This window comes from Oncorhynchus masou, chromosome 3 (genome assembly GCF_036934945.1).
Source record: "Oncorhynchus masou masou isolate Uvic2021 chromosome 3, UVic_Omas_1.1, whole genome shotgun sequence".
NCBI classification, from domain to species: Eukaryota; Metazoa; Chordata; class Actinopteri; order Salmoniformes; family Salmonidae; genus Oncorhynchus; species Oncorhynchus masou.
Window position 1 is genome coordinate 24606263 of NC_088214.1, and position 12264 is coordinate 24618526.

General features: G+C 43.3%; 1 protein-coding gene across 1 annotated transcript in view; it reads right to left on the bottom strand.

The window, feature by feature from the left end:
* Positions 1–2897, bottom strand: part of LOC135513193 (laminin subunit alpha-3-like) — a 113732-nt gene extending 110835 nt beyond the window's left edge. The window contains 2 exon segments of the mRNA XM_064935993.1: positions 1294–1446; positions 2342–2897. Coding sequence (XP_064792065.1) covers positions 1294–1446; positions 2342–2605 — 417 coding nt within the window. The 5' untranslated portion in view covers positions 2606–2897.
* Positions 2898–12264: the final 9367 nt, after the last annotated feature.

Consider the following 12264-nt stretch of genomic DNA (forward strand, 5'->3'; position numbering starts at 1 on the left):
TCTAACCACTAGGCTAGATCATTTGTAGTCAGCAATAGGGAAGTGTTTGCTTCCTACAAGAGAATAAAACGTGTACATTTCTAGACATCTTTGAAAAGCAAGTCAGGGTGAAAAGCTTTTTTTCCCTTAAAGAGGCAGTGCTGTATTTAGAGACTTGCTTGAATAAGCTAAGTAGCCAATAGGCTGAGGGTAGCATAATTTGTCAGATTCTCTGTAAGAATGGTATGAGAATAATAATGCATTTTATTTTGTAATGTGGTTTCTTTCATCAAAACATCAAAACAACACAACAACATTTTCAGTCACCTCCTTGTCTGAAGGTCAAGTGGATAGCCAGGTTAATGTCAAGCCCTGCATATTTTTTCAAAAGTCTCATGGAATGTAGGCCTACATTGAACACCACATATTGTCTGCTATTGTAGGCTGAATGATAGAATAGCTATTTCCATGTTCAAATGTCATGGGATGCATTTTCTCTATTGTTTTTGATGGTAGGCTACTCTGGTAGGCCTTCATTAGGATCAAATAGTCACCAGTGGAGGCTGGTGGGAGGAGCTATAGGAGGACAGGCTCATTGTAATAGCGAGAATGGAATAAATTGAATGGAGTCAAACATGTGGTTTGATACCATTCCATTTATTCCATTCCAGCTATTACAACGAGCCTGTCCTCCTATAGCTCCTCCCACCAGCCTCCACTGAAAACCAGAGTAGCCTACTTGGCCAATGTTAAAACTATAACTTAAAGCGGGTACAGCCTCAGTGTTCACAGTAAATGCGTGCTGGAAGTTGCACAGAATTTTCACAATGTTCAAGTTTGCGCTGCGCAGACCTGAAATTTGCTCAGTGCCCCCAAAAAAATAGAGTGAACATTGCACACAGCCACTCTGCTTCACATCAGCATTCAGCAATTATCTCCACACACTCATGTTGACGATGGCGAGAATCAACTCTGAACTCAACTCAACTGAACTCAACTCTGAACTCAAAACTAACTTCCCACTCATTGCCATTCATCCTCTCAGTCCCTCTTTAAGATGACCACTAGGTAGTGTGATGTCTGTCTACATCACTGAAGGCAGGTTGCCACCTCACACCAATGACATAATGCATCTCGAATTAGCTGAGAAAGGGAAAACCTTGTCTCTATTCACCCCATGACATCCCACTGTCACATTTCATACTCTCACCATGGTAACGTTGTCAACGTTGTCAATAAATCAACAGCTACCGTGAAGGTAGAGCACTTGGCTGAGTAGGAACCAATGTAAGACCACCAGGGTTTTTCACTCACCTGTCCAAGGTCCAAGGTGACATTAACCTCATTGTACATGGGTCCACGGGAGAGAGGTGGGCTCTGCCACCAGCGCTCGGTGCCATCGATTGCGTTGCTCACCGGGTGGGCCTTGTTAGACTCGTTGGAGTTGCATCGGTCACAATACTGTCCCTGCAGGGAAAGGGCAAATTAAATGGTGTTACTCTGAGCCCAAAACACATAAAAACATATAAAGAGTCCAGATGTATTCAAGTCCATGAATAGGCCAGTCACAACGTACATAAAAGTTACACAAAATACAAAACATGCAAACATAGACAAACACTTTGCAGACAGTGCAAGTAATCACATGCATAGTGTGAACAACGGTAAAAATTATATCTGAAATTACTGTTACAGTCTTTCTATACAATAATGGTAAAAAGCCATATATAGGCCTTGTTTGTGTAGGTTCAAAAGCCCCTGGGCCTTAAGTGTTCCAAAGGTATTCAACCTCCTGAAGGGGCAAGTTTATTAAGAGGGCATTCGCTTTAGAGACCTCAGAAGTTAAACACAATGGTGTAAACTTGGTTAGAGCAGGCAGAATTGCCATGTTTCCCATTGTGCTATAGTGACTCATTCTGGAGCCTGGGCGCAAGAGAAAGGAAGCAAGGAGCATTGATTCAACTGTAATAACGGTGTAACTAAATATGGTAGTTCACATGGGAATATATATATATATAAATGGAAGGCAAAATCATAAGAAAATCACTAGTTTGCAAGGAACCAACTTGATTCCAATTCGATTGGATAATACAAATACGATTTTATGGATTGTTGTTTCTCTATTGGTAGGCTTTCCATTCACTTCATGTTCAGAACAACTCTATTAACACATGCGCATTAATATTTAGTATTTTACGCACGCACTCATCATTCCAATTTCTTGCATACTTGCAACTTACATTTGAACTGTAAACATTATTAGCTGTCTGAAAAAGCAAAGGCAGAAAAGTATATATTAACGTTATTAACGTTTCAAAATGAAACCACAATCATAAAACTGTCAATTTTGTTCACTCTTCACCTGTATGGTTTGACTAGGAAGTCCGAATGTAGGTCCTCCGACAAGTTTACAGTACAAATCAGATCTCGGTCTCCCCGTTTCATCTTGACCGCACGTTGCGGTGGCGGAGATCCGTGACCCCTCCGCGAGGTTGAAGTACGGAGGACTCAAACTAAACCCCGTTATTTCGTTAAAAGACACTTGCGCGTCAACGTCCCCCCAAAGCAAGAGCGTAAAAGTACATAATAAAGCGGCGGGATGAGCTCCCTTCATCCCCCTCGCCATGTTCCACCTCAACAATCCCTGTAGATGCTGAATTCAAATAGTAACTCGCAGTTCAAGTTCATGTTTCCTAGATCGTAATGAAATAATATGCACTCTCCACGCATGAAACACTGCGGATCCTTTGATCCTGGCAATGGAACGACTCGTGCGTCCAGTGTGCGGCTCTTGATGTAAAAGTTAGACTTGTTGCTCTGCTGCTGTTGCCTCTGTGATCCCCTTCGACAACATGTTTCTTCGTGAAAAAGAGCTTGTTCACGTTTCTCGCTGACCAAACTCTGCCACCCAGAGCCGTATCAGGTGTCAACAGTGACTACTTCGGTCCAAAGGTCTCTAGAAATGTCAGCACTGAATCACAGCCAGAATGAAAAGAATTAGTATGCCTAATTCAGAGTAGACATTTTAGAGGACAATTCCACGATAATGGAATTATGCGTTGACTCCGTTTTTTTACTTTAAAATGTTTACCAAACACAAAACCTTGATTTCAAAGTTTAACAAACCATACAAGTCTATGCACATTGACTACTTGTAACAACTTATACTTAAAAATGTACAAAACAAAGTTAGTGGAAGAACTTTGAAGATGAAAACTTTGGTAACAGAATTATGGTAAAATCTCCCCTCAGGTTTTAATGCGACCATGTTTTCCAAACACTCAAATATCTCCTCCGAATTAAGTTTAAAGATGTCTGCAAAAAGGATAGTGTCAGCTATGACATCAAAACTAATTGTATTAGTCACATATGCCAAATACAACAGGTATTTCACCTTACAGTGAAATGCTTACTGACATGCCCCTAACCAACAATGCAGTTTAAAAAATATGAATAAGAATAAGAAATAAAAGGAACAAGTAATTAAAGAGCAGCATTAAAATAACAATAGAGAGACTACATACAGGGGGTACCGGTACAGAGTCAATGTGCGGGGGCACCAGTTAGTTGAGGTAATTGAGGTAATATGTACATGTAGGTAGAGTTATTCAAATAGTCTGGGTAGCCATTTGATTAGATGTTCAGAAGTCTTATGGCTTGGGGGTAGAAGCTGTTTAGAAGCCTCTTGGACCTAGACTTGTCTATGACTAGGGTGGCTGGAGTCTTTGACCATTTTTAGGGCCTTCCATTTAGACAGGTTACCTTTGTGTTCTTGGGCACAGGGACTATGGTGGTCTGCTTGAAACATGTTGGTATTACAGACCCGGACAGGGACAGTTTGAAAATGTCAGTGAAGACACTTGCCAGTTGGTCAGCGCATGCTCGCAGTACACATCCTGGTAATCCAGAACATTTCCGGCGCCGACAGAGATGCTTTGCGTTCCTAGGAAACTATGCAGTTTTTAGTTTTTTTTTACGTGTTATTTCTTACATTAGTACCCCAGGTCATCTTAGGTTTCATTACATACAGTCGAGAAGAACTACTGAAAAAAGAGCAGCGTCAACTCACCATCAGTACGACCAAGAATATGACTTTCGCGAAGCGGATCCTGTGTTCTGCCTTTCACCCAGGAAAATGGAATGGATCCCAGCCGGCGAACCAAAAAAACGACTTCGTAAAAGAGGGAAACGAGGCGGTCTTCTGGTCAGACTAAGGAAACGGGCACATCGTGCACCACTCCCTAGCATTCTTCTCGCCAATGTCCAGTCTCTTGACAACAAGGTTGATGAAATCCGAGCAAGGGTAGCATTCCAGAGGGACATCAGAGACTGTAACGTTCTTTGCTTCACGGAAACATGGCTCACTGGAGAGAAGCTATCGGAGTCGGTGCAGCCAGCTGGTTTCTCCACGCATCTCGCCGACAGAAACAAACATCTTTCTGGTAAGAAGAGGGGCGGGGGCGTATGCCTTATGGCTAACGAGACGTGGTGTGATCACAAAAACATACAGGAACTCAAATCCTTCTGTTCACCTGATTTAGAATTCCTCACAATCAAATGTCGACCGCATTATCTACCAAGAGAATTCTCTTCAATTATAATCACAGCCGTATATATTCCCCCCCAAGCAGACACATCGATGGCTCTGAACGAACTTTATTTGACTCTTTGCAAACTGGAATCCATACATCCTGAGGCTGCATTCATTGTAGCTGGGGATTTTAACAAGGCTAATCTGAAAACAAGACTCCCTAAATTGTATCAGCATATCGATTGCGCAACCAGGGCTGGCAAAACCTTGGATCATTACTATTCTAACTTCCGAGATGCATATAAGGCCCTGCCCCGCCCTCCTTTCGGAAAAGCTGACCACGACTCCATTTTGTTGATCCCTGCCTACAGACAGAAACTAAAACAAGAAGCTCCCACGGCTGAGGTCTGTCCAACGCTGGTCCGACCAATCTGATTCCACACTCCAAGACTGCTTCCATCACGTGGACTGGGATATGTTTCGTATTGCGTCAGACAACAACATTGACGATTACGCTGATTCGGTGTGCGAGTTCATTAGAACGTGCGTTGAAGATGTCGTTCCCATAGCAACGATTAAAACATTCCCAAACTAGAAACCATGGATTGATGGCAGCATTCGCGTGAAACTGAAAGCTCGAACCACTGCTTTTAATCAGGGCAAGGTGACCGGAAACATGACCGAATACAAACAGTGCAGCTATTCCCTCCGCAAGGCAATCAAACAAGCTAAGCGTCAGTATAGAGACAAAGTAGAATCTCAATTCAACGGCTCAGACACAAGAGGTATGTGGCAGGGTCTACAGTCAATCACGGATTGCAAAAAGAAAACCAGCCCCGTCACGGACCAGGATGTCTTGCTCCCAGGCAGGCAGACTAAATAACTTTTTTGCCCGCTTTGAGGACAATACAGTGCCACTGACACGGCCTGCAACGAAAACATGCGGACTCTCCTTCACTGCAGCCGAGGTGAGTAAAACATTTCAACGTGTTAACCCTCGCAAGGCTGCAGACCCAGACGGCATCCCCAGCCGCGCCCTCAGAGCATGCGCAGACCAGCTGGCCGATGTGTTTACGGACATATTCAATCAATCCCTATCCCAGTCTGCTGTTCCCACATGCAGAGGGCCACCATTGTTCCTGTTCCCAAGAAAGCTAAGGTAACTGAGCTAAACGACTACCGCCCCGTAGCACTCACTTCCGTCATCATGAAGTGCTTTAAGAGACTTGTCAAGGACCATATCACCTCCACCCTACCTGACACCCTAGACCCACTCCAATTTGCTTACCGCCCAAATAGGTCCACAGACGATGCAATCTCAACCACACTGCCCTAACCCATCTGGACAAGAGGAATACCTATGTGAGAATGCTGTTCATCGACTACAGCTCGGCATTTAACACCATAGTACCCTCCAAGCTCGTCATCAAGCTGGAGACCCTGGGTCTCGACCCCGCCCTGTGCAACTGGGTACTGGACTTCCTGACGGGCCGCCCGCAGGTGGTGAGGGTAGGCAACAACATCTCCACCCCGCTGATCCTCAACACTGGGGCCCCACAAGGGTGCGTTCTGAGCCTTCTCCTGTACTCCCTGTTCACCCACGACTGCGTGGCCACGCACGCCTCCAACTCAATCATCAAGTTTGCGGACGACACAACAGTGGTAAGCTTGATTACCAACAACGACAAGACGGCCTACAGGGAGGAGGTGAGGGCCCTCGGAGTGTGGTGTCAGGAAAATAACCTCACACTCAATGTCAACAAAACTAAGGAGATGATTGTGGACTTCAGGAAACAGCAGAGGGAACACCCCCCTATCCACATCGATGGAACAGTAGTGGAGAGGGTAGTAAGTTTTAAGTTCCTCGGCATACACATCACAGACAAACTGCATTGGTCCACCCACACAGACAGCATCATGAAGAAGGTGCAGCAGCGCCTCTTCAACCTCAGGAGGCTGAAGAAATTTGGCTTGTCACCAAAAACACTCACAAACTTTTACAGATGCACAATCAAGAGCATCTTGGCGGGCTGTATCACCACAACTCTAAGGCTCTCCAGAGGGTAGTGAGGTCTGCACAACGCATCACCGGGGGCAAACTACCTGCCCTCCAGGACACCTACACCACCCGATGTTACAGGAAGGCCATAAAGATCATCAAGGACAACAACCACCCGAGCCACTGCCTGTTCACCCCGCTATCATCCAGAAGGCAAGGTCAGTACAGGCGCATCAAAGCTGGGACTGAGAGACTGAAAAACAGCTTCTATCTCAAGGCCATCAGGCTGTTAAACAGCCACCACTAACATTGAGTGGCTGCTGCAAACACACTGACTCAACTCCAGCCATTATAATAATGGGAATTGATAGGAAATGATGTAAAATATATCACTAGCCACTTTAAACAATGCTACCTAATATAATGTTTACATACCCCACATTATTCATCTCATATGTATACGTATATACTGTACTCTATATCATCTACTGCATCTTTATGTAATACATGTACCACTAGCCACTTTAACTATGCCACATTGTTTACATACTCATCTCATATGTATATACTGTATCACCATCTACTAACCATGTGTATGTGACAAATAAAATTAGATTTGATTTGATTTTAATACGTCTGGCCCTGCGGCCTTGTGAATGTTGACCTGTTTAAAGGTCTTACTCACATCGGCTGCGGAGAGTGTGATCACACAGTCATCTGGAACAGCTGGAGCTCTCATGCAGGTTTCAGTGTTATTTGCCTCGAAGCGAGCAAAGAAGTAGTTTAGTTCGTCTGGTAGGCTTGGGTCACTGGGCAGCTCTCGGCTGTGATTCCCTTTGTAGTCTGTAATGGTTTGCAAGCCCTGCCACATCTGACGAGCATCAGAGCAGGTGTAATACAATTCGATCTTAGTCCTATATTGACGCTTACGTCAGAGGCCATAGCGGGATTTCTTATAAGCTTTCGGGTTAGAGACCCGCTCCTTGAAAGCGGCAGCTCTCGCGTTTAGCACAGTGAGGATGTTGCTTGCAATCCATGGCTTCTGGTCGGGGTATGTACGTACGGTCACTGTGGGGACGGCGTCGTCGATGCACTTATTGATGAAGCCAATGACTGGTGTGGTGTACTCCCCCATTGGAAGAATCCCAGAACATATTCCAGTCTGTGCTAGCAAAACAGTCCTGTAGCTTAGCATCTGCTTCATCTGACCACTTTTTTATTGACTGAGTCACTGGTGCTTCCTGCTTTATTTTTTTGCTTGTAAGCAGGAATCAAGAGGATATAATTATGATCAGATTTGCCAAATGAAGGTGGAGGGAGAGCTTTGTACGTGTCTTTGTGTGTGGAGTAAAGGTGGTCCAGAGTTTCTTTCCCTCTGGTTGCACATTTAACATGCTGATAGAAATTTGGTAAAAATGATTTAAGTTTCCCTGCATTAAAGTTCACGGCCACGAGGAGCACCACCTCTGGATGAACATTTTCCTGTTTGCTTTCGGCGGAATACAGCTCATTGAGTGTGGTCTTAGTGCCAGCATCGGTCTGTGGTGGTATGTAGACATCTACAAGAAATACAGATACAAAAATACAAAACTCTCTAGGTAATAGTGTGGTCTACAGCATATCATGAGATACTCTTCCTCAGTTGAGCAATACCTCAATAATTCCTTAGATATCGTTGCACCTTGAGTTTGAAAAAAATATATTTTGGTTATTGAACTACTGTAAGTGAAGTGGATTTACACCCGGTAAAGGAATGACATCATGGATCCCTGATCGGTACTAAACAGAAATGCATAATTATGGATATGAATGTCATTCTCCTCATGTTTCACAAGTTTGGACAGCACAGTTGAGCACAGTATAGTACAGAGCAGTACAATACAGCACAGCAGAGTAGGCTAGAGTTCAGTACAGTACAGTATAGTTGAGTACAATAGAGTACAGTACAATAAACTTTACTATACTCTACTTTTCTTTACTGTATGGTATTGTACGATACTGTGCCCTATTCACTGTACTATATTGTACTGTATTGTACAGTACTGTGCTCACTGTACTGTACTGAGCTATGCAAATTGATAGGTTCAGATTTGGCCCAGTCTGGTTTGTCTGTGGACATTAACATCAATGCCAGGGTGGACTGAGCCTGACCAAATGTCAACCACTTTTCAATGTCCATGGACATCTGGTGTCGTTCGATGCTCATTCGGTGAGGTTGCTGGTTACAGTAAATGGAATGGAGAGGGGGCTCATGGGCAGGTGTCAGTAAGATCCAGGAGAGGTTACATTAACTGGAGAGTGAGAGAGAGGGATGGGTTGTCCAGATTCAGACTGTTTAACACTCTTGGTTTGACCACATTTAAAAATGTTGTCATTTAGCAGACACTTATCCAGAGAGATTTACAGTCTAAAAACAGTTATGAGTTTAACATAACAGTATGCCAGTGGAAGGGAGGACTGTAGCAAGTGACCCAACTGTGGCTTGTGACTATTATGATTTCCCATTGTAGCCAATTCAGTTGAAGCAATTCCGTTACTCACTTTCTTGGTAGTTCCGTTACCAATTTGGTATCGGAATTACGAGTTTCATTCACTTAATAATTCCTAAACAAAATTGATATCAGTAAAATCACTATAACTAATTGATAGGTCTACCATTACTTGTTACTTCTGTGAACTTTAGAAAATATATTGTGAGTTTTTGGTAAACAGAATTACAAGGCACACGGCAATATTTCTTAAATTTACATAAGGTAAACAATTTCTCAAACTAAATATGAGTGTTGATATTAGTTGGCAGGGGTCTTTATGTCAGCATTATTGCATTTTAATGTATTTCTGATATCTTTTATAATACTTTAACTGATAGATGTTTTTTTAAAACCTTTGTTCCATCTGTTTATCCGGAAATCTGTCACTTTAATTATGCCTAATTTTAAGAAGGAAAATTGTTGCGAAATGTATCTTTGCCTTCATATCCCCAAAATATAGACTCTTAGCTTTCATTTCACACCAAATTCGGTATGCTCCCATGAACTTCACATGTTGGTGTTCATGGCTCCTTTGATGGAAATGCTCTAGACAACGTTGAAATAAAATAATAAAATAATTGTGATTCCTGAATGATATCCATTCTTCAACTGACTACTGATTTGTTTCACAGTAAAATGTAATATTGCATTAAGGCCACTGTAATAAGACCACACAAACAGTATATGAATGTGCAGGGATCCACTGAATCTTGATTTAATTAGCTGCAAATAAAGGAGGCTGTATGAGCATTTGTTGACAGAGAGAAAAAGTGGAATGTAACCGGCAGATCACAGTGTTTGAAAAAACATCCATCCATCTCATCCAAAAACAGACTCCCCACGCCCCGGCAGGCCATTTTGTGCCACACCCAACCCAAGCAAACATAACCCAGATTCATCCAGAGATACACTCCTTTCAATTGCATACCATCGCTATTTCCAGTGGATTATGTGCAGGATGTAAACATAGTTGATTATGAGCAGATTAAAAACCACCCAAAGGTAGTTACAGAATTTGTTAAATTACACATTGGGCGTATATATTCAATTGGGCAACATAAATAATGTGCTGTTTAGATTGTTTGTGTTATCAGCTCCCACCTTTGTGAACTATTCGTTGCAAGTACAATATTCACTCACTGATATTACATTTGCAGTTCAGATACAGTATACGTGTATACAAAGGTATGTGGACACCCCTTCAAAATAGTGGATTTGGCCATTTCTGCCACACCCGTTGCTGACAGGTGTATAAAATTGAGCATACAGCCATGCAATCTCCATAGACAAACATGGGTAGTAGAATGGCCTTACTGAAGAGCTCAGTGACTTTCAACGTGGCACTGTCATAGGATGCCACCTTTCCAACAAGTCATTCAAATGTCTATCCTGCTAGAGCTGCCCCGGTCAATTGTAAGTGCTGTTATTGTGAAGTGGAAACATCTAGGAGCAACAATGGCTCAGCCACGAAGTTGTAGGCCATACATGCTCACAGAACGGGACCGCCGGGTGCTGAAGAGCATTGCGAGTAAACATTGTCTGTCTTCGGTTGCAACACTTACGACAAAATTCCAAACTGCCTCTGGAAGCAATGTCAGCACAAGAACTGTTTGTTGAGAGCTTCATGAAGTGAGACAGTGGCCGAGCTGCTGCACACAAGCCTGAGATCCCCATGCGCAATGCCAAGCATCGGCTGGAGTGGTGTAAAGGTCACTGCCATTGGACTCTGGAGCAGTGGAATCGCATTCTCTGGAGTGATGAATCACGATTCACCATCTGGCAGTCTGACGGACAAATCTGGGTTTGGCGGATGCCAGGAAAAATGATACCTGCCCGAATGTATAGGGCCAACTGTAAAGTTCAGTGGAGGAGGAATAATGGTCTGGGGCTGTTTTTCATGGGTTGGGCTAGGCCCCTTAGTTCAGAAGAAGGGAAATCTTAACGCTACAGCAAACAACGACATTCTAGACGATTCTGTGCTTCCAACTTTGTGGCAACAGTTTGGGGAAGGCCCTTTCCTGTTTCAGCATGACAATGCCCCGGTGCACAAAGCGAGGTCCATACAGAAATGGTTTGTCGAGATCGGTGTAGAAAAACTTGACTGGCCTACACAGAGCCCTGACCTCAATCCCACCAAACACCTTTGCGATGAATTGGAAATGCTGACTGTGAGCCAGGCCTAATCACCCAACATCAGTGCCCGACCTCACTAATGCTCTTTTGGCTGAATGGAAGCAAGTCCCCCCAGCAATGCTCTAATATCTAGTAGAAAGCCTTCCCAGAAGAGTGGAGGATGTTATAGCAGCAAAGGGAGGACCAACTACATACTAATGCCCATGATTTTGGAATGAGACGAGCAGGTGTTCAAATACACTTCATGATCAAAAGTATCTTAAAAATACATGGTCTACTCACATGGGGTGGCAAGTAGCCTAGTGGTTCCAGCGTTGGACTAGTACCTGAAAGGTTGCAAGATCAAATCCCCGAGCTTATAAGGTAAAAATCTGTCGTTTGCCCCTGAACAAGGCAGTTACCCCACTGTTCCTAGGCCGTCTTTGAAAATACAAATTTGTTCTTAACCGACTTCCCAAGTTAAATAAAAGTGTATATATATATATATATATATATACACTGTACTACCTAATAAGTCCACCTGTGAGGCAGTAGATTCCACATTATCCCAATGTAAACCACTGGTCCTAGGGGGACACCTTGTGGGGATCAACACCACTGCATGAGGGAGTTTTGCAAGAGAGGAATTTACAATATTCCTGAGCAAAAAAACTCACACCGTTGCTGTTGATGACCTCATACCGGTAGATCATATTATGTACTTGCACTTTATCTAGATTTGATGTATACCTTTTCTGATTTATATCCCTTCGAGGGGAGTTTCAAACTGGAGGACAGATATGGGAGAAAGATATTAGCCTAAAGTGAATGCCTACCGCGAATGGCGCTTCTCATGTTTTCCTGGACTGCTGACTATACTTACATAACAAACCATGAATAATGATAGATGCCTCTAGTGACCAAAAGGCTGTTTACCATGGGCAGAGCCATTGAGCTTCAATGGCAATTTCCAAGCTGTCACACGCTATAACGGCACAGACATAAAGATGAGTCCTCTATCTATCTCAATGTAACAATTTTATCATCATGACTCACAGGCAGGCGGATTCTCATGCCTTGTTCAAAACAACTGGAAACTCTCAAATCGTCGA